The sequence below is a fragment of the Fringilla coelebs genome, assembly GCF_963513975.1.
Source record: "Fringilla coelebs genome assembly, chromosome: 3".
In the NCBI taxonomy this organism is placed as follows: domain Eukaryota; kingdom Metazoa; phylum Chordata; class Aves; order Passeriformes; family Fringillidae; genus Fringilla; species Fringilla coelebs.
Genome location: NC_140030.1, coordinates 51620913 through 51642514, shown reverse-complemented (window position 1 = coordinate 51642514; position 21602 = coordinate 51620913). Strand labels below are relative to the sequence as shown.

Genomic DNA, 21602 nt, shown 5'->3' with positions numbered 1-21602 from the left:
AAGGCACATTTGTTTGTAAATTAATACCCTGCAGAAAAGTTGCAGATGAAAGAGATCATCAATTTAAATGGTTGCTTGCCCTGAAAAAACATAGTACTGAAATTCTTGTTCTTTTCCTTCCCTTCCCTGACCCCTTTCTCTTCATTACTGGTTATTTTCCTGGAGAGCCAACAGCTGAAATCCCAACATCAGGTAAACATTGCATTTTTCATTGCCTTATGGAAAAAACTAATGAATATACCAGTGTTGATTAATGCAGGTTGCTCATCAGTAAGGATCAGTGATAACGTAAAGCAGCGTGGGTGAAGTGACAGCACTGCAGCTACAGAGGTCCCTGCCATAGGCTCTCCTTTCCATCTGATTATGTGATTTTCACTGCCCACCTTCTGCAGCATGTGTTGGTGAGCTAGGCACAGGTGATCCTCACTGAAAGAGCTGGTGTGAATCAAGTGACACAAGGACACTGAAGAAAGCATTATTACAATGCATCATCCGGTTGGATGATGCAAAGTGCAAATTAACCATTTGAAGGCAGCCAGCTATTTTTCTGCTGTAGTCAACAGGGAATACTGAAAAGGGCTTAGGTGCCTGAGGTGATATACTTTGCTTAATTTCAATCTGCCTTGAATGGAGTCACAGACCAAATGCTTTTGCAGCTGGGGAAAAAGGGTGCAGAAAAGGAAACAGCACATGCTCTATGTGAATGTAGACAAGGAAAAACACCCCCCAATAAAATAAATCACACTCTATTGCTGCAGGACTCCTGAATGATCACATATGGCAGTTCAAAAGGTCCATCAAGTTCCATATCCTGGGGATTTTTGTTTGTTTATTTCTTTCACATGTTTGAGATCACTCTGGGAAAGAGAGTAAGAAGCAAGCAATAGGCAAAGTCCTTCCCTGGTGTATTTTGGCAACAAACAAATAGGTACATCTGGCAGTAGTTAGGGAATTGCAGAATTCAAGTGCTAAAGTCTTTATCAGGATTTTCTAAACTACCCTGCAACCAGCAATATTCAAACAATTTCTAACCACTCTACAAAAACCAAAACTGCTAGTGCCGCTAAGTGTAGCAGGGACTGTTGCAATATTACAGACGTTGTAAACATGCCATGAGACACATTTACCACAGTAATTCTTCCAGGGAAATTACCAGCGAGACAATCTTTGCACAATGTACTTACTGTAAAAGCCCTGTATTTCTGATGCCTGTCACTTAATGTTATTTCTTTTCAAATCTTTCTAGCCACAAAAAAACCCAAGACAATTAAGGAAAAAGAAGGTAGGAATTTATTCTATGTGTTCACATATATGTAGAAGATCGCAATAAAAATAGGATGAGATTGCAAATGTGCATGTTTGAGACAACCCCTAAAATATCTGTGTTAATTCTCAAAGAATTTTACTTGAAAATTCTAGCTAAAATCTGTTCAACAGTCAGTTTATCTATCTTTAACTGTGCTACGTTTTCTTTGTAGAAAAAACAACAACGAAGAAACAGCTGAAAGATGAAAAAACTAAAGGTAATAAAGGGATGAAAATCTCAGCAATAAAAATTCAGGTTTGGGGGATTTTATGGGATTAGAAAGAGGAGCTTTTTTAGTCTTTCTACATACATGCAAGTAAACCAAAATGATGGAATTGTACATAAATCCCCAGTAATTGATTGTCTGGCGCCTCCCTTGCGTGTGGGTATCAAGGACTACATCAGCACATCCAGTCTGGCTGCAGTGGTGCCCTGCCTGTGACCCTCCCTGGCTGGCACAGCAGGGACCTGGCCAGCCCCCAGCACTGCAGCCCAGGATCAGCATCTGCTCCTATGCTCCCTACTGAGGTAGTGCAAAGTTCATCTCCACAGCTTGCCTGGTGCCTTAGGTCACCAGCATCATTCCATAAAATAACTCCACTAAAACACAATAACTACACAAGAAGCCCTTTTTTATACATAAGACAGACTTCATGATCACCCATATTCTGGCTAACTTCTTGGTCACAGCACTGCTTTGATTATTTCCTCACAGTAATATGCAAATAGAGAAATGCTTTCTGTTACACCTCTAAAAATAATTAATATCAATAAATTACAATATTTTATTAGGTAAATGATTGAGGACATAAATATCTTCTCTATATTGGTTAAATGCAATAACTTGCACATAAAATTTGCACATTGTAATCACAGACCTCAAAGGATAGCAGTAGCACTGGTGCCATTTCACCAAACTACTGTCTAGAAGCAGTTTGCTTATATGGTTATACTGGACAGAAAATGTGTCTGTTTAAATTATTTACTCGGAGAGTCAGGCTTTAAAAAAAATATGGTTTATAGAAATTCTTGTCTGAGAGATGATTCCAAGAAACAAATATGTTCCTTATTGAAATTTATTTCAGTATTTTGATCTGTAGATTAATTTATTATCTATGTTTTTTTAATGTGTCCCACCAGTAAAAGAAGATCCAAGACATCAAAACCTGACATCAGGTACATGATTTTTTTCTTTATTGTAAAGGATTCAGGAAAATTGTGGTTTGTTGTTCGCCTTGGTTTGGGTGGTTTTGGTTTTTTTTAAGGGAGATCGCACATTTTCGCATTTCTAATTCAAGTCTATGAAACAAGATGTGAGACAAGCCAGGCAAATGAAATCCATAAATCTTGTTCTTGTGAAGACTGAATTGCTGAAATGGTATTGCTTTACCACCTTTCTAAATTTTTAAACATATATCCATCTGATTACCTTATAAAACAAGAGGTCTGTAATTAATATGGCAGTGCAGTATTTAAAACTAATATTTTCTCCTCATAGAAAGTCTTTTCCATAACAAAGTCATATAGGGAGAAACATGTTCAATTTGTTTTCTCTCACATTAATGAGAATATTTCTTGCACATTAATAAGAATATTTTAAATATTGTCTCCATCACATTCTGCCCCCACTCCACTCCAGTAAAAATGGTGAATAAAGATGGGCATCTCAGAAGAAAATCTCCCTCCATTGTGTAATCATGTTTTTACTAATTTACAGCAAAAGGAAATATATGTTCCAGATTCTTGACTAGTATAAATTAAATTAACAACTATGACATTAGTGGAACTGCATTAATTCATGACAGACAAGCATCAAAGTCTTTAATCTCACCTGACATCTAACTGGTTTACACAGAAAATATGAGCTACATATGAATACGGTTCCTCCTAATGCAACTTTGCAGTTTTAACCTACTGAGGAAAGTATTTCTCTTCTAAGTATCCACACTATTTTGTTGCATATGCTTTTTGACTTCTTTACTGTAAGTAGAATGATTTAGAGTCCTACAATCATGATATAAAATGTGTGACATATGTGCAGTTATATGTATATATTTATTTAGAAATATCTGTTTATCCAAATGTAGAAACCTTAAATCATAGAAAAATAAAAAAGATACCTAAGTATAAAACAAGTGCAGAACAATCTGTTTTCAAGGAAGAGAGAGTACAAATTAAGTGCTAAAGAAAACTTGGATTGGTTACCATATGTACTATACAAAAGTATTTGTACACATGGCTCACTTTGTTTATATGGGCAACTAAATCTACAAAAAAGAACAGTTTTACTTTTTTTCATCTTATTTTCTTTAGTCAGGAACACAGAGATAGGGAGTCCATAGATATAGATATAGACATAGATAAGATATAGATATAGACATAGATAAGAAATAGATAAGATATTGATTTTATTCCTCTTGATTATTATGTTATCAACTGACAGATACAGAAGGTAGAATACATGTTGTCAAAAATTTATTGCTCTTTAATAACACAGATTTTTTTATAGATCAGGATAAGTTAATCATAATACAAAACCAGTACATTAAACCAAAAATTTTGCCAGGAGAGAAAAGAATTCTCCTATGCATCAAAATCTCAAATTTAGTGTAAAACAAAAATGTACTAAAAATTTTCTCTCACTGGACTTTCTCTTGCCCACCACCCTCCTATTAAGTTTACATAATTCAAAAACTGTGTTTCTGTGACTTTCATTTACATTACTTATGATGATTGTTTAATTTAGCTGTACATTATCACTGGGCAATTATTCTCGGCTGGATGTTTCTCAGATCATAAGCAGCTCTGTGCAAAATCAGTTCTTCATAACTGGTTTTGCAAACAGAATTTACTATCTAAGTGTTTTTAAAATATTCATTGTCCATCAAAAAGAATACTTAGTTTTCAGACAATGAATGAAAGGTTTCCAGAAGGACTTCAAAGTTACTCTTTTGGATGTTGGTTTTAGGTATATGCTCAAATTGAGAATTTAAAAGTTTAGACCAAGTCCTAGGTCATGTATACTTGAATTGGAACTTGATAACTTTTGCATGTTCTGTTTGCAGATTAAGACAGTGCTTTTTCCCCACTTCACTGAATACTAATTTTATTTTTCTGATAAATTAAAGCAGAAAAAGATTTACATATTCTGAGCTAATCTAAAACTTTAAATAGTAAGTCTTCATTTGGCCTTCAAAAGCTGAATAGATTCCCATGTTCTTAGATTTTGCTCAAAACTCTTCAACCTTTCCCTGATATTAAAAAGCAATCAGATAAAGAAGATTAAGCAATTCTAAAAGCTGTATATAGCTGCAATTTTCGAATGGGCCACATTTGAACAGAATTTTAAGCATTACTGTACCTTTTATAAATAATGGTGCAATGTGCAGTAGACATTAAATTTCACTCTCCTGTAGATCTGCAAGCAATTAATTAGAATGTTTTCCTCTTCTTTTTCTTCCCCTAAATGTCATAGTTGACATCTGTACTGAGGCTGAAATTTACCAACAGCAAAAAAAAGGGAATTCTTGGAACTTTATTTTTATTTCTATCTTATAACAAATGTATTTGGAAGCACACAGAAGCAGTTTTTTGACTCTTGGAATGAAATTTAAGGAGAGTAAAAATTCAGCTCTCTAGTGAGGATTACCTACCATAATCTTTATATGAACAGCTGTACACTTATACATGTTGGATTTTTTTTTCAAGGCTAACATCAGAGAAAAAAAATCTAAATTGATCAAAAGTTCATTATATTTATCCTAATTACCTTCCAACTACCCTCTTGAATGAAAACTCTGGAACTAATGTATATTGCATTTATAATACAGTGGGTTGAAGGGGTTGACGTTTTTACTGCCCACAGATGTGCAAATGTGGCAGAAATAAAGAGAGGCTGTGTTGCAAGAGCATGAAAAGTGAGAATTCATTAAACTGACACTATTCCCACATGTTTGGTTTGGTTTTTTTTTAATTAGAATAAAGTGTGGATTACTCTCAAGGTCAAGTGAAACCAAACCAGTCATGAAAACTCCCTTGTATATGTGTCATAAATAGACTTACATAATTTGTGCATCTACCTTCATACATTATTAGAGGTTTGAAACTTTATTTGATGAACTGTTATACTTACTGTTTAGTTAAAGGACTTGTACTTCTGTGAAAACTGAAATTAACATTAAGCAGAGTTGGAACGCTCTTTATATGAACATACTATGCAAGAACTTTTATGGAAGGAAAAGCACCTCAGCTAGATTTTTCATGTACCTCTGCAATGATAAAGATTCTCAAATACAATACCTATTCTCAAATATTTTCTAGCATAAAGAGCAATCACTTTAGCATACTATCAATATATATTCAATGCCACATATTAATCACCCCATGAAAACCTCAACAACTGCAGGGGGTGAATTCATTACATGTCTTAAAAGCATGTGGGAATTGGTTTATTACTGAGGTTGTTTCAGTGCTTTGCACTTTCTGTGTAGTAATATATTTTCCAAAGATGATTTCCAAGTCTGCAAAAGCAGAAAGTTTTATTTGATATGACAGCCATTTGGGAGACTATGAAGGAGGTTTCGTCAGTGCTGAGAGAACGTAAACTTGCCAGCAGTGCAATGTGTGAGATTTTTCCCATATATAATTATTTTGAAAGAGCGTAAGACGGGTTCATTTTTTTTTCCTTGGTTCTGGAGCATTTGAAGACTTTGGAGTAAAACATGACCTTTTTCATTGTTCTGAAGTAGCAAGTTTTGTCAAATTCATTAAGCACAAACTGGTAATATTCTATAATACAGGAGCATTGAACGACTCTGTGTCTCAGATGTATGATGGTTCTGATGTACTCTCAGCAGTTTCTTCAGCTGCATGAACTTGCAGACTTGTAGACATGACTAGAATTTTCTCACCAGAATTGAGCAATAAATCACTAATATTTATGTTGTTTTCTGGATATAAGAAAGTCTGCTGTCTGCTAGAATATCATTGAAAGGAGCTGACACTCTGAGAAGTTTCAGAATTTCTTGTAAAAGATGTTTTTTACAAGACCTGTGTCTCTGTAGGTTATTCTCATTAAGATTTTCATCACAATCCAGTATGAGAATTTAGCATTAGAGCAGGAAGAACTGTGCACTAAGGCTGCTTGCAGGAGAGTCCATGTAGAACATCCTCTATTCTGTGGATATACAGGAATGTCCTAACATTTCATGTTGGTCAGAATTGTGAGGACCAAGCCTGTATATGTAGGCCTTCCAGCAACTTGCTATTAGTCATTCCATTATCCTGAAGTTGACTTTCAAGCAAATACTTGGAGACTAAATCTCATCAGACTTGTCTAACTGAAGACATGGAGGAATACTGCCCATTTAGAGGATGCATATGTTTAAAGAGCACAGTTAAACCATGCTAAATGCTGGAGTGGTCACTTATTAAGAACTAAGGTGACCTTGATTTAATTTAGTTTAACCTACTGTGGAATTTTCACTGAGGCTGCTTTCATTCTGAGCATGAGCATCTACACAGCATTTTATATGGACTAATTAATCTCTTTTTAATTTACCTTGAATCAATCTTGTTTATTTTTTCTATGTAGAAAAGACATCCAGCGGGGAAATTTCAGTAATGTTTTAGTAACTAGGTAAAAGGAAAACTTTAGGATCTGTCCTGAAACTGACTAAATGTCACTGGAAATTTTCTAATAGATTGCAATAAGTTTTGAAACTCAAAATCTGTACAGACACACCAAAAGGAGAACAAATATTGGGGTTTATGTTAATGATGAGTTTATAAATAGCCTCTCAGCATAGTGAGATTATAATTTAAATTATGAATTCCAGAGATTCTACTTAAATGCCCAAAGTTTTAAGCTTCATCTTTCAAAACCAAACAACTTCACAGTGAGAATCTACAAGCACTTCGGGTCCATGTTGTTTCTTCCACAGGAGATTCTTCAACATCCATCCCTTGCTCTGAATTAATCTTTTTTACTTTGGGCTTTATTTGGTAATTTAATTGCCTTACCTTGAGTTTATTTATTGTCTAGATTTATTTAAAATTGAGGATTGCTGAGATTGAATCTCAGTTCCTATCTGGCAGACATGTTTTGAGTACAACCAAGCCCCTTCATCAGGCCCTTGACAAAATGCAGCAGTAGGTACTTTGCTTTTAAAATTATAGAGACAATGATAGTTTCTTTATACCATTGTCGTCATTGTGCAGTCTCTAAGGGGTTAAAGTGATGCTCTTTCAAAGCCCTCTTCAACTGGAAAGCCTCAGTTTTACAGCTCCTGTTTTCCAGGAGGGCACTAGGGCTTCTGAGTTACAAAATAATGTAGGTGGAGTGCAAGCTGCTTGTTCCTCTCGATTTTGCACAATTCCAGATCCATCAACACAAAGAGTCATTGGTACCCGAGGTTAATAAACAAGACATCTATTTGATAGGTCTTTTTCTGTTTCAGAAACCTCTTTATGTAAAATACTTCAAAACAGCTACAGGGTGAAATAATTGTAGATTAATTTTTATGCTCCCAGGCACACCCAGTAATGTATGGAGATGGCTCATGGGGCTCATCCATATGCAGCACTAAGTTTAGTAGTATTTGGAGAGCTCTGCAGTTTACAGTGGAGAGATATTTCCTGGTGTCATTGAAGACCTGCTTGATGAACATGACTTCAAATGTGGGCACTGGTACTCAACCTAAATCCTGCTCAAAGTGGCTGAAGTCCACCCTAAGTCTTGGTCCACGAACATTATTTGACCTCTCCCATTACACTTGATAATGTGCCCCACGAGCTTGGAGTGGTTTTCTATATCAAAAGAGGATGAAAAAAGATCTACCAGGGAATACACTAAGGGAAACTCACAGAGAGCAATCCCGGAAATAAAGGACATTTGAAAAAAAAAAATTAACTGGAGGAGAAGTAAATTTTTTAAATGCACAAAGTAATCAAAAGCTGTGGTTTTTTACAATTAACTCATTAATTTATTCCTTCTTATGTTAATCCCAAAATTTATTTATCTAGCAAATTATTAAAGAAAGACCTATGTTTTCTATAAATGCAGGACAGATTGGGGAAACTAAATATACAAGCCTATGGGAAAAGACAAAAGACAATGAAAAAATTTATTATTTAGCACACTGGTTTATGTCCAGTAGAGAGAAGCTGTTTTGCTTAAATTTGAAAAATGAATCAAATTAGTAATGTTATTTATGCCTGTTTAACAATGAGTTCATTCTTTTCCCCTTAACTGGGTCAAAACATTTTTTAAAAACTAAACTTAAAGGCTCCAAACACTTGCAAATATATATGAAATTTATTTCACGACAAATGAAGCAAAAATATATCTGTATAAGTCTCTGAAAAACTTTGCCATAAATGTCTAGTATCTTAGGGAGAATTGTTATGTTCACTTTGCCCTTAGTTTGACTGGCATATCTTCTTAAATTACACTGTGAGGAAGGAGAAAAAAGTACATATTATGTATTCCCATGACATACTTTGTGGAAGTAAAGTTATATACAAAATGTAACTCTTCAGCAGTTTTCTGAGTCAGAGATTATTTATCCTTGTTTCAGATAAATGGCCATTTCTTCAAATCCCTCTTCAGCTTTAGGAAAGTAATTGCTGTCATATTTTTTCATCAGCATAGGTTTTGTTTTTAAAAAATTATCAGCTGAAACCAGGCTTCCTGATATTGGAGTGAGTTCATGTTTCCAGACTATCATCAGTATAGTGAAATCCAGTGGAAAAATCCTAATTATGAGATACAATTTTTAAATCAGTGGCAGCAGATGTTGTGAAATATTTTAAGACAGCCTATTGAGCTCCTACAGTTTCTTCCTATCTTTCCTTATTCCCAGAACTGTGCAAATTCAGGGTGAAGAAAACATTCTAATTTAGCTCAATTTTTCATTGTAAGTAGCACACAGGCACAGATCGGATCTTTTCTAATCTTGAACACTTGGGAAAGAGCCTATTTTCTCCATGGTAAATCAGAGAGGAACTCCTCCTCTGAAGGGTTACTCATCCCTTCAGAATCTGAATTGCCTCCCAGCTCTGTGTCATATGGCTAGAGCTCAATCCAGAGGGTAGTGCCTCCAGTGCCTGTCGTTAAGCGGGGTGAATTTGGTTCTACCAGGGTTTGCCAGCACTTCAAGCTTATCGGACGGTTCAGCACTGTCTCTTTACTGGGTTTTTATTGTCATAAAAGAAGTCCTGCTGTTCCCAGCAGAGGAGTTGTTATTGAGGAAGACAAGTGTGTGAACGTAACACTACATAAAATACAAAAATCCCCCAAACCTGTATTTAATAAAGACTTCAGTTGGAATGATAACTGAAATGAAGAAATCACTTTCATCATTCAAACACCAACTTCCCTTTCATTTGCTGCTTAACTGCCTTATCATATACTGTTTCCCTCCTCTCCCTTCTCTTCTCCTCTCCTCCCCTCCTTTCTCTGTCCCATGCCTTTACAGCAAAATAAATATATTGTATTAACATCTAGTTACTTGGTATCCATTCTTATTAATGTAAAAAGATCCCTGATTGTTTATTCCTTCTTCTGTGGTTTTTCCTTTTTTGTGCACATAAATGTGTTTGTATTTAAAATTTAAACCAACCTTTAAGTGTGAATAACAGTTATTTAAAAACAATTATTTTCTTGTGATATGTTGAAATTACATTAGATGAAGGTACTGAACATAGGAATAAGTTGACAATGAAAATAAGAGACAATGTCATGTCAACATGCCTAAATTTCATGTCCAGCACACAGTGTGTCCTACCATGACACTGTCAGTGTTTATTGAGCAATAGCAAGAGAATCCAATTCAATTTTGCTGCCCACCAAAACCACTGTGCTATTACTATTACTGTTGTACTGTGAAAAAATTCCATAAGCTCTGGTCCCTCTTATAAATAATTTTTTGAATGATTCACCCATTTGCTCCTATGTTTCAGTAATTAAACAAATCATGCCAGTACTGGACTCCTTTGAAAATTCAATGCTAGCAAAATTGTAAAGCCTGTGTGCTCTGATTATTGCTATGCTTTGTTGGAAATGTCTGCATTACCACATACGTGTTGCACTGTTACATCTTGCATGGTTTTACTGTCTAACAAAAAGAATTCTTTTAATGACTCTTGGGGGAATGTCACTTTGGGGATGTTCACACATTTACGGGAGAATTACGTGGTTTGTGTGCAGTGACCATAACATGGAATGGAACAATATTCCATAAATATACAGCTTATCCACTGAGCCTTCTTACTAGACAAGGCAAGAGCCAGTTCATGAAATACAATTTTTTTTCCTTAAATCCTTAAATGGTTGTTAGATGTAATCTATCACACTCAAGTTAAAAGACAGAAATAATAAATTTCACCTTCTATTGCAAGATTGGTTTTCTTAGAATAGAGATCACATTCACTGAGCTTTGTTGTTATGTTTCAAAAAGAGCACTGACTTTGACAAGTGACAGATAATAATTGTTCTTAACCAGATCTGTTCCCTTAATCTTATATATATTTTTACTGTGGTGATATTTTCCCCTCTAATGACATTCAATATAATGAGAGTGCCCTTCTAGTGCAATTGATTAGATAAATTTTCATCACATTTTATACTAAGAAAGCCTTATTAGAGACATGTACTACTGACTTTGCACTGATGCTATTTTTTTCCACATTGAAACACTGATAAAGGCTGATTTCTTTTGTGTATTCAGCAAAATTTGGGACCACAGACACTCATATGTAGCAATCTTCTGAGTAGTTTTTTCTCACTGTTGATAGGTGTATTAACTCCTATAGAATAAATCTATTCTACCTTCTCCAGTCCTTGCTGGAGAAGTCTCCCAAATGCTTGAAAAAGAGCTGTTAAGGAGAATCTGAATTCTCATGGCTATAATAACAATGCTATTGCTAGTATTTAATTCTGCTCCTCAAACATCTTTAGCCCTTTTTCATTAAATAACTTATTATCTGACAGACCCCTTGATAAAACGGATATGAAAACTTGGACAGTCTTTGCAAAGATATGCAATTAATTGCATTGCATCACAGACACTTTGAAAGGAGCTTTGGGAGCTACTTTCCAAATATTCTTCATTTTCTTTTGTTATTTGAGACATAAAATAAGAGGCAAAACAAATGTCCTCATGGTTTAATTGCTTTTTTTTTCCTGTATATATATGGTCTCTACAATGCTAGAAAAATGTCATTTGAAGAGGATGTTTTTAGATATATATAACTGATTTAAAGTGGTAGTGGTATTTCTGGTTTATTTGTAATGGACATATAAATGTTTTCTCCTCTTCTTTTTCCCATTCTTCTTCCCATTAAGCATTGTAATTTCTGAGAATCACAGTAGTATGACTGTATAGCATGATCCATAAGCAAGGAGTTGAAAAGAATTTATTGAAAAATACAATGCAATTTTTGACCCAAATATATTGTTTTGAATAGCAGGTATTTATGGGCCATGTTGTGAACCTAAGAAAACAGTATTTGGTCTCCTTCAGAGGCCCTCTGCATTCAACTTTTCTATTGAAGAAATAAGATGTAATTAAATATGATTAAACTAAGACTTAATTAAAAGCTGCACTGGGCCACTAAGCACAAAGACTTACATTCTTCTTTTTAGCAAGTGTGAAGGCAAAAAATATTTATAAAAGATTCCGCATGGTTTCCCTTCTCCATCTGCTCTGTGCTTTGTCTGGTCACTTTGTCATACTGTAATATTACCAAAATATTACATAACAGGGTTGAAATTGACTGACAGGAAAAGAAGGGGAGAAAGAGGGGAACTACTTGCTTCTATTCCTGACCCTTTAGTAAGTGAAAAAAATCTTTGGTTACCAAGTCATTGGAACAAAATTTTTTGCTGTTGTGTGGTTCAGTTTTGATTGCTGAAATTTGTTTGCACTTCATGTGCATTCCTGAGAAGCAGTCACAAGTAAATGAGTGTAGTTGGTAAAGTTTTTCTTTTATTTGTAATTGCTTACCGAATAGTAGTTTCTAATGCTATGATTGTCTGGATTTTTGTGGTTTTTTAATTGTTTATTTTTATTAGGACAGCCTCTGAGTGAAGAAATTGGATTCAAACTAGAAAATAATTGTCACACATTCACTGTAGTTTTCCCTTAATAACCAAACTGTTATTGCCTTAAAGAGTTTTCTTTTTGATGAATATTTAATTTGGTGACTTGTATTAAAAACAGCTATGTCCTTATAGAAAGGAGACTTTAATCATTGTAATACCTAAACAGGAGCACCTTTATACTCTTTAGCATTATTAAATTTTATTATAGGATGCTATCCTCCTTTCTGCTAAAGAATTGAAAACACCAGGACAGTACTCTTGCAATATTCCTCACATTTCTTAACCCAGCCCTCTGTGTGACATGCATATCACTTAGAGATCAAGAGCAGAAATAAGCTCCATTTGTATACTTCATTGAGTAACTGTGGAAGGTACTTAGCATTTCCACTATATAATAATTCCCTAAACAACTTCACGCAGTCTTTGAATCCAGGGGGTTCTGATTGTTTCTTTTCTTTCTGGAACTCATCTTGGCTGTTCTCCCTCTAACTGATTTCCATCCTGGCAAAAATGACTTAAAGTAATACTCTTTTTTTATTCTTTTCTTTTCTTTTTTTTTTTTTTTTTGAGAAAGTTCCTTAATATCCCTTCCTCTAGCCTTTTGGAAATTAATTCATCTTAGTTACCAGATGTCCTTGTATAAGAGCACCAGTTCTAATGTCTTTAAAAAGCGTTATGACACTTTTCCAGCATTGACTTTTTCAGTAGCACTCATAGGGGAATTTAAGTAATTACATTAATTCTCATAAACTACATCCTAAACAGAAGTATAGCCCAGATATAAGGCTTCTTTTTCCCCTTTTGCTTAAGCTGATAACAATGTCTATTTAATATGTCTACTGTTAAACCACATTTTTCTCCTGCTATTCCTCCTTTTTTGTTTTTGGTAATATTTGCTCTGAAGATATGAGACAGTACATTCAAAGTGAGAACCCTCTTCAGTTTAAAAGACACATTCTGCATTCATATTGAATGTGGGAATTGCAAAGGCAGTGTGGGATGTATTTGTATTCTTATTTGCATGCCAAAATTCAAATTGTTCTCTTGACTATGGTTTTTATCATAACACTGTTGCAGACACAGTAGCAAAGATGTTATTTTCTGAATGAATTTCTTATCTGCATGTTTTGCAGCTGAGGTTTGCTAGATGAGGTTTGCAGCCTAAGAAGGGTAACATGAAACAGAAACTTAAAGAAGCCATAATAAAAATATAAAACTGAGACTATTTCATCCTGTATAGATTTACTATATGGACAGCTGACTTTATTTTACCTGAAAAGTTGAATATGATAGAGACAGAAAACTCAGTTTTAAAACAGTATTAAAAAAAAGAAATATGCCATTAAAAAAAAGAAATATGAGATACTTGCCAGAAAATATGGAAACTTGCAGTACGTCTGTTTCAAAGCTCTGATTGTTTAATTAGCTAAAATAGAAAAAATCCTTTCCATTGTGGAATGATGATGAAATTTGCTTTTATAAGTGAGTAGTTTTGCACTGGGAGAATTAATAAGACGCAATCCACAAAGATAATATGGGAAAAAGACTTTTTTAATAGTTTGACTATTTCCAAAACCTGAAAATTACATCTTTCTACATTTGAAAGCATAACACATTGCTTATCAAATTTTGTACTCCTATAAGTGTAGCCACTAGATCACACATATTCTACAACATATCAAAATAGTTCAATCTTTTACCAAGTGAATCTGCTCAAGTTTTAAATCAGGTGTAAACATTGCCTTAGTATTAGGATAAACTCATTAAGCATTGTGCCTTTAGTTTGTCTAACCCTCAAAAGAACATTTGAAGAAAATGGGGACTTTTCAGAATGAAATATTTCATATTAATTCCAAGCAAAATCCAGTTTAAAGTTATTAATACAAACTTAACTTTTTTTCAGATTTGTAGATTGTTGAAAAAAACCCACAAAGCTCATGGATTGAGATAAAGATAGTTTAATAGATAGAAAAAGAAGCCACATGCTCAAGCAAAGCAAAGCAAGGAATTCATTCACTCCTTTCCACAGACAGGTGGGCATTCAACCATCTGCAGGAAAATAGAGCTCCATCACGGATGACCATTGCTTGGGAAAACAAATGCCATCACTTCAAATGTCCTCCCCTTCTTTCCTCCCCCAGCTGTATCTGCTGAGCACAGTGCCATATGATATGGAATTTCCCTGTGGTCGGTTGGGGTCAGCTGTCCCAGCTGTGTCCCCTCCCTACTCCTCGTGTACACACTGCCCCCACACTGGTGGGGTGGGGGGAAAGACAGAAAGGCCTTGATTGAGTTAGTCCTGCTCAGCAGGAACTAAACCATTCCTGAATTATCCACACTGTTTCCAGAGGGAATCCAAAACAATGTCCTATATTACCTACTACAGAAGAAACAAAACCCATCCCAGCCAAAACCAGCACATCCTGGAAGAAGCATGATTGTGTTTTCCTCCTTACCTTAAAACCTATTTTACATATCCTGCCTTTTCTAGTTCCTTGTTCTTATTCTTGTCCCATTAGCACTCTTTATCCTATCTTGCTTTTACTCTTCAGGCAGAAAAAAAAACAAAACACCCTGTGAGAGTTTTTGGGAGTTTTGGTTTTGTTTTATTTATATATACCTTTTGAGGGTATTTGGTGATCTATGAAAAAAAAACCAAACAACCTATTTATATATATATATAGCCTGCAGCAAATTTTAGCACTGAAAGTTTCACAAATTGGAAACAAATTATGGTAGTCTTATGAAAACAATTAGCAGGAAAATTTAACAAAATTCATTGCTGCTCTCCCTATTTCTCCTGAGGTTCTTCTTTATGCAACATTTTTCTGATGTTTTCTAAAGATAGATGATAAGTAATAGGCTATATAAACATTTGAATATCACTTCACCATATTGAAATCAACATGAGTACATACCAGCCAAAAAACTGGCATCACTTCACAAACACTGCAGATAGAAATAACGCAACAAAGCATTGACATTCCAAATAAAAAATTATACAGTGATATTTAGCATTACACATTCCAAGTAAATTCCTAGATAATATTTTTCAAAGTAATTGATTCCCATCTCTTTTTTTTTTTCCAATTTAGAATTGTGGGCCACATAATTATTTTGTATCTGCTGGCTGAGTTGCAAAAATCTTAAAGCTTGCCCTTTCCCTTCCTCTTCCTGAATTGAGTGGCAAGAGATTATACATGAGGTTTTCAAATGAAAGATTGCAGCAGCTAGTTCTACTAGTGGTTTTAGAGCAATGATCTGGTAACACTTCTGTGGTATCAGTCATGCTATAATTGCAAGAAATAGATTACCTAACCATGTTTAAAATTCTTGCAAGTATGTAGTTTTGCATGTTACTCTTTTCCAGAGCTTTGCAAATACAGGTGAAGAAAAAAGAGGTACATTTTTGCATTCTGAGAGCATGCAAAACACAGGGGGTAATAATTTTTTACCCACAAGTAAAATATTTCTTTGTATTTATGGGGGCTAGAAAGTGCATGGTGCCCTACTTGCCTTCTTTGTGAAGAAGATTGTAATTGCCTTTTTTTATTTTCATTTTTGTATCCATAAGAGAAATACACAGAAATAGTTTCCTTTTAGCAGCAAAAAGTAAATTTGTAATTGGCATTTTTCTTCCTTTAAGGAATTTCTCTTTGTCAATCTTGCATCCGCCGTGATTAAATTTTAGGGGATTTTGTGTTTGTGGGATTTTTTTAAAAGATGTGATTGAAAAATCTCTAAGTATCTTGGTAGGACAATAACAATTTTAATCATAGTGGGTTTTGTGGCAATACATTGTTTTTAGTTAATTTTACTCATAAAAGTTACCTAAGCTCAAGAATGAAGTCTATTTATTGAAATTATATCTCAGAAACTTTCTATTTCTGCCCAAGTGTGTACATAGAAAGGTCAGTGGTGGAGGACTCAGCACATTCACCCAGTCCATGGCTTGTCAAGCCTCACAGGAGAACCTTGCTCTGACACATTTGGGCTGTGAACTCTAATCAGGGGAGTTGCTTTATCTCTGTTTTCTAAAAAAAGCTGAGATCCATCTCACAGAGAAACAGAAACACTGAGAATTTGGAGGGGAAAAATACATTCTAAGACTTAGTAAAAAAGTAGTAAGTCATTAGATCCAGAAGGATCTAATTCCAAATTTTATTTTAAAGTGGGTTTTAGACAAAAGAGACTTAACCTTTGCATAAGTCAGGCAAGAAAACGACAGAGGATAATACAACTGGGTGGAATATACCAGCATTTCTGACTCACTGCTCTGTTTTCCACCATTTAATGGGACTTGGAAGTCAACAAATAAAGCCTGCACCCCAGTTTATAATGTAGGCACCTCTAGAGTCCCTCTCAGTTTTGAATTGTCACAGGGAACAACTAATTATTTTTTTCTTTTTTTAAAAAATGGGATGAACAGCAGGGGAAAGAAAAAGTCATCAGAAAATCATCTGAATGAAAACTGACTTTTTTCCGATGCCAACATTCCTCCAGCCATTTTCCCAAACACCTAACTGATAAATAGTTGTCTTTTAAATCTTGTCAATGTTAATCTCACAGTGCGAAACTCAGCTTTTTAAGCAAATTATATCAATTCCATCTGTGTTGAAGCATGTGCTCTTGAGAGTTTTTAAAACATGATGGAAACTATGACTACATACATAGTACTCAAAAATTAAAAGGGAGAAAACATCCAGGACTGTGAAAGGTCATAAAATAGGCACAGTCATTTATGATCCCTTTATTCACAATAAAAGATAATTCACCTGAAGTCTAATAAAATAGATATGAACTAGATATGAATTAAATATGAGTCTTTCTGGAACTCTTCAATGTATCTGAAAGTCACGTGAGTTTTGGGGCCTTACATTCAGCTATCCCAAAATGCAAGTATTCTGGGAGAAGTAGGACTATAACTCTGAAAAAAATTATGTATTTAAACGTGAAATTTTCCATGATTTCTCATCTTGTGCTACAAGATCTCTCATTGAGCTTTTTAGCTAAAATCTTGCTGATATGTGAAACCTGGCTTATGATCACACTAGAGATTTGTGATGTTATAACTGACTTAATGGGAATGAAATCATGCAGATGTTTTTGAAAGAACATGGAATAGGCTCATGGCCCCAGTTCAGAAACCATAAACATTAATCATCTCTTCCTTGTTTTCCTAGCTCCTGTCCGCTACTTTCAATGTGTCTTCCTAAATGGACCTAATGGATTTGGGCTGCAATTTCCTATTAATTCCCCTTCAAACAAGGAAGAAAAGACTCACTCAAAGACTTCCAAGAGAAAGACAAGGAAACCGGGGCAGTAGAGAGACTGAGTCCTGTGATCACTGACATTTTGCACTTTATCTTTTCTGCTGAGGTCCACAGTAGCTACAGTGGTACTTGTCATTGCAGGAACGTGATCCACTTGCACGCATGTACCTGGAACTGTTTCCATGGGGCAGCGGCAGAACAAGCAGTAATGAACGGTGTTTAACAAAGATAGAAATGCAAAAGCGCCCAGTTTCTCATGGAAAGGCTGCAATGCTAACAAGGCATTGATGTGACTGTGTGTGTGAGCATGTGTGTGTGTTTTCATGCCTCTTTCGCTCTTGTTTTTCTTTACCTACATGCTCAGCATTGAAGTGAGTCTGTTTTCCATTTAATCATATCTAAGGAGTGAAAGGTTGAATGTAGCTCTTATATCAGCAAGATTGCAAGACTAGCTGCGATCCTAAACCATTTCTTCTTAATGTTCAATCAAATTGCTGACAGGAAAATGCCTCACTAAGTCATGAAAATGTGCTCTGTGACTGGTGCTATTTTTATGTCTCACTGACCAGTGTAGCCTGAAGCTCACACTCACTCGGAGCAGCTCAATACACTATCAGTAAGTTGACTCCACAAGTCATGTTAAATGATGAATATTTCTATTTAATCTGAAACTTAAATGGACTGTTAGCCCTGCCTGTTGGTGAAATACAAGCTCTTCTCTTCCTAAGGCCCTAAGTGAGAGGAGAAAGTGAAACCACATGGCAAAGGTTAGGAAAACCACTATTTTATCGACATGGAGGTTCGGAGAAACAAATGAAGTAATTATAGCGCTTCCACTTTTTTTTCTGTGGCTAAATCAGATTGTTTTGCAGCAAAAGCCATTGTAAATGGACAATATAACAGCCAACAATTTGCTATTAGCTTAAGCCAGATGAAAAGCTAGGATGTGAGATGCCATTCACGAAACTAAAGCAATTCAAATTTGCAGTTATTATGAGAATTTGATGCTGTCTCAGATCAGTGAACAAAAACAGAAACCAAAACCAAATCCAAACAAACAAAGAATCAGAAAACAAGAAACATAAGCACATGGAATAATCTAGGTATCTCATTTTACTAGATGAGATGAAAGAACTTACAGCACACTACCATAAATGGCTTACAGAAGAACTGAAGGTAGATGTGCTTGTCCTCAACATTCCTCTGTGCATCTATGAAGAAACAAAGAAATTTTTGCCCTAACAAAGAGACAAGATGGCATTTGATCCATTTAAAGGCACATGAATGAAAACTGGCATCTCACCAGTCTATGTCTGGCAATGTAAATAATGCCTTTTTGCAAGCTGCTATTTGTTTGCATTTCCTTACTATATTTTTTGCATTTAATCTGGGAAATATACAGCAGTGACCTTAGTTACGTAGTTGCCTACTGAAGCAACATGATCCCCTTTGTGCAAACCCACTACTTGTAGAGTATGAACAAGCCAAAAAGCTGTATATCACTTTTTTATTTTTAGTATAGACCAAGATAGTATTGGCCTCCTCCCTCTTGCACTCTTCCTGCCAGTCCATCTTACTTTAATCAAATAATTGACTCATGAGAATTTTGGACAACTGATTCTTTGACAGATTACTGCCATCCAGAAAGCTTTGCTGTTACACTTCTGGGTCCAGTTGGTATTTTCTGATTACTGGTCATGGCTTTACATGAACTGGATCCTTGGTCTTAATGTGTTCTGATATTGCACAGGTCATGTGCTGCAAAAGCTGTCATTGCAACAAGCAGTTTAGGCAGTGGTGACCAGAAAGAGGTAGGAACAGTTCCTGCTCTAGAAGTAGCTATTCCCACATAGAATCACACCATAGACATGAGTGCTCATGGTGAATGTCCCCACAGACCCCTGTGAGATATGCTCTGGAGATAGCACTGCCAACAGAGAATTTTTGATGGTAGAATTATGATCTTCAATTTTCTTTTGGTGTCTCTTTTTATATTTCCAACAACTTTTTCCTTCCCAATTTGTGATTTTGTATATATTATGATGGATGTTATTGCCCTTGGTTTTTACTGTGAAAGCTGTCTTAAAAATGAGATTTTAACTTTCTGAAAAATCAGTTAATTCAAGATTTTATCTAATGCAAATAATCAGGACAAAAAAATTATATACTATAAGCCTTTGGTTTTTTTCATCTTCTTTTGGAATTTTTTTTTCCATTATAGTTAGCTTTAATCCTTCCTTCCCATCTGAGATGGGAGATAACAAGAATTTGTTCTGGATCTCATTTCCATAATGTTTCAATTAGGAATGTTTCAATGTTAGATATCTGAAAGCTTTGGAAATATAAACAGTAAATATAATTGCATAAGTGATTTGTTTCCTAATTTATGTCACTGCCTGGAAAAACAGAAAAAAGAGGTCCACTCTCAGAGGGGCAAGTGTTTTTCTCTTTAAATTCACCTGGAAACTTTAAAAAATTTCCTGGTTTGCATGGCTTTACTCAAATTAGCCTAAAATATTGCACAAACTTATGCTGATTGTTATACATTTTGGAAAATAAAAAATATAAACCCTGCTTCAGTGGCTGTGATATGTTGTTCTGTGAATTCCAAAGTGCAGGACAAGGTTTACATATGCAAGCTTTAGAAACCTTGTGATTATAAAGATGCAATTAGGCTGGAAAAATTACTAATCCAGCATTGTATTTACTCCTAATGGGCTTTTAGCAATACTTAGCCAGCTATTTTACACATTTTATTGATTTCATCTGACATATGGAAAGCTAAATGGTTGCTGCAGTCATTCAAGGTTGGACTTCATCTACACCAAATAATTTATATTCATCCAAGTGCTTATTTATATAGAATACAACTGCACAACCAGTGCAGACAAAGCTGTGATCTCCAAAGACAAGTTTATAGTTCAGACAATTAGGAAAATGGCCACCAAGAAACTGAGAGTGCAACAAATGGTGAAATTCCCAACTCCCACACCCCGCAGGAACTATGGCTTGCCTATATCAGCAGCGGTTAAGGCAGATGATCTGCGGTGGGAAACAGACAGAAAAAGCCTGGAGGTGACACAGCTGCAGTTGCTCAGCTCTGCACTGGGGTTCAAGAGTCCTTTGCCCCGCAGAGTTTGGTGAGCAGGGCAAAGGACACACCACATGACGTGTGTCACTCAGCAGTTTGCCTGCACAATTTTCTCAGAGGTCCTAAAATCCTGATGAAGTCAACAGGAGCGGTGAATTTCCAGCAAGACCAGCGAGATAAATTTTACACTGCTGCCTGATCCAGAGCTGTTCGCTCTTGCTGGTGCAGTCCTCAGACCCCATCTCCAGCCCTCAGTCCCTGTTCAGTTTCACACTTCTCCCTATGTCACAGCTGGAGTCCAGTTTTGTCCATTTTAAAACCTTCCAGCAAAACTGAGCTTTTCTCAGTGGCTCATTTCTGTTGCACCAGTGAGTGATGGGGTGTTCAGAAAGTCTGACTTAGGTCTTCTTTAGTGATTAACTGTTCTGGAGCACAGCACTGCAGGTGCCCAGGTGCTGGTGGGGGCTGCAGGGTGACCTCTGTGAGGAGCAGCCCTGGGCTGGACAGGGCTGGTTCCAGACAGCTGCAGGGCACCCAGCTCAGGGCACAGCTGAGCCCTGCTGCTGTGACGGCAATGCCGCGGGGAAAGCATTTGTAAGGAAGGTCTGGAAATGCCACAGAGAAACAGAGGAGGACAAAATGTGTGAGAAGCAGAAGGTGGAGCACCAAGACCAGAAGATGAGGAGGAAGAGGAGCTGCTCCACACCAGAGCAGAGGTTTCCCCACAGCCTGCGCAACATCCATGCCAGAGCAGGCTGAAAGTCTGAGAAGGACAAAGCAGTGAAGAGGAACCACCATGGGCCAGCCATTACTGACAGAGATGTATGT

General features: G+C 35.9%; 1 protein-coding gene across 11 annotated transcripts in view; it reads left to right on the top strand.

Annotated features, from left to right (window-relative positions):
- The window catches only part of TRDN (triadin), a 224831-nt gene extending 206792 nt beyond the window's left edge, over nucleotides 1-18039 (top strand). For 8 of the 11 annotated variants that reach the window (XM_084203680.1, XM_084203683.1, XM_084203684.1 and 5 more), the window contains 5 exons: nucleotides 166-192; nucleotides 1247-1282; nucleotides 1479-1523; nucleotides 2447-2482; nucleotides 17594-18037. In XM_084203680.1, the coding sequence (XP_084059806.1) occupies nucleotides 166-192; nucleotides 1247-1282; nucleotides 1479-1523; nucleotides 2447-2482; nucleotides 17594-17736 (287 nt within the window). In that variant the 3' untranslated portion in view covers nucleotides 17737-18037. Of the gene's footprint in view, nucleotides 1-165; nucleotides 193-1246; nucleotides 1283-1478; nucleotides 1524-2446; nucleotides 2483-17593 lie in introns of all 11 variants that reach the window. The other 3 variants (XM_084203676.1, XM_084203675.1, XM_084203685.1) reach the window with 3 other exon arrangements.
- Nucleotides 18040-21602: the final 3563 nt, after the last annotated feature.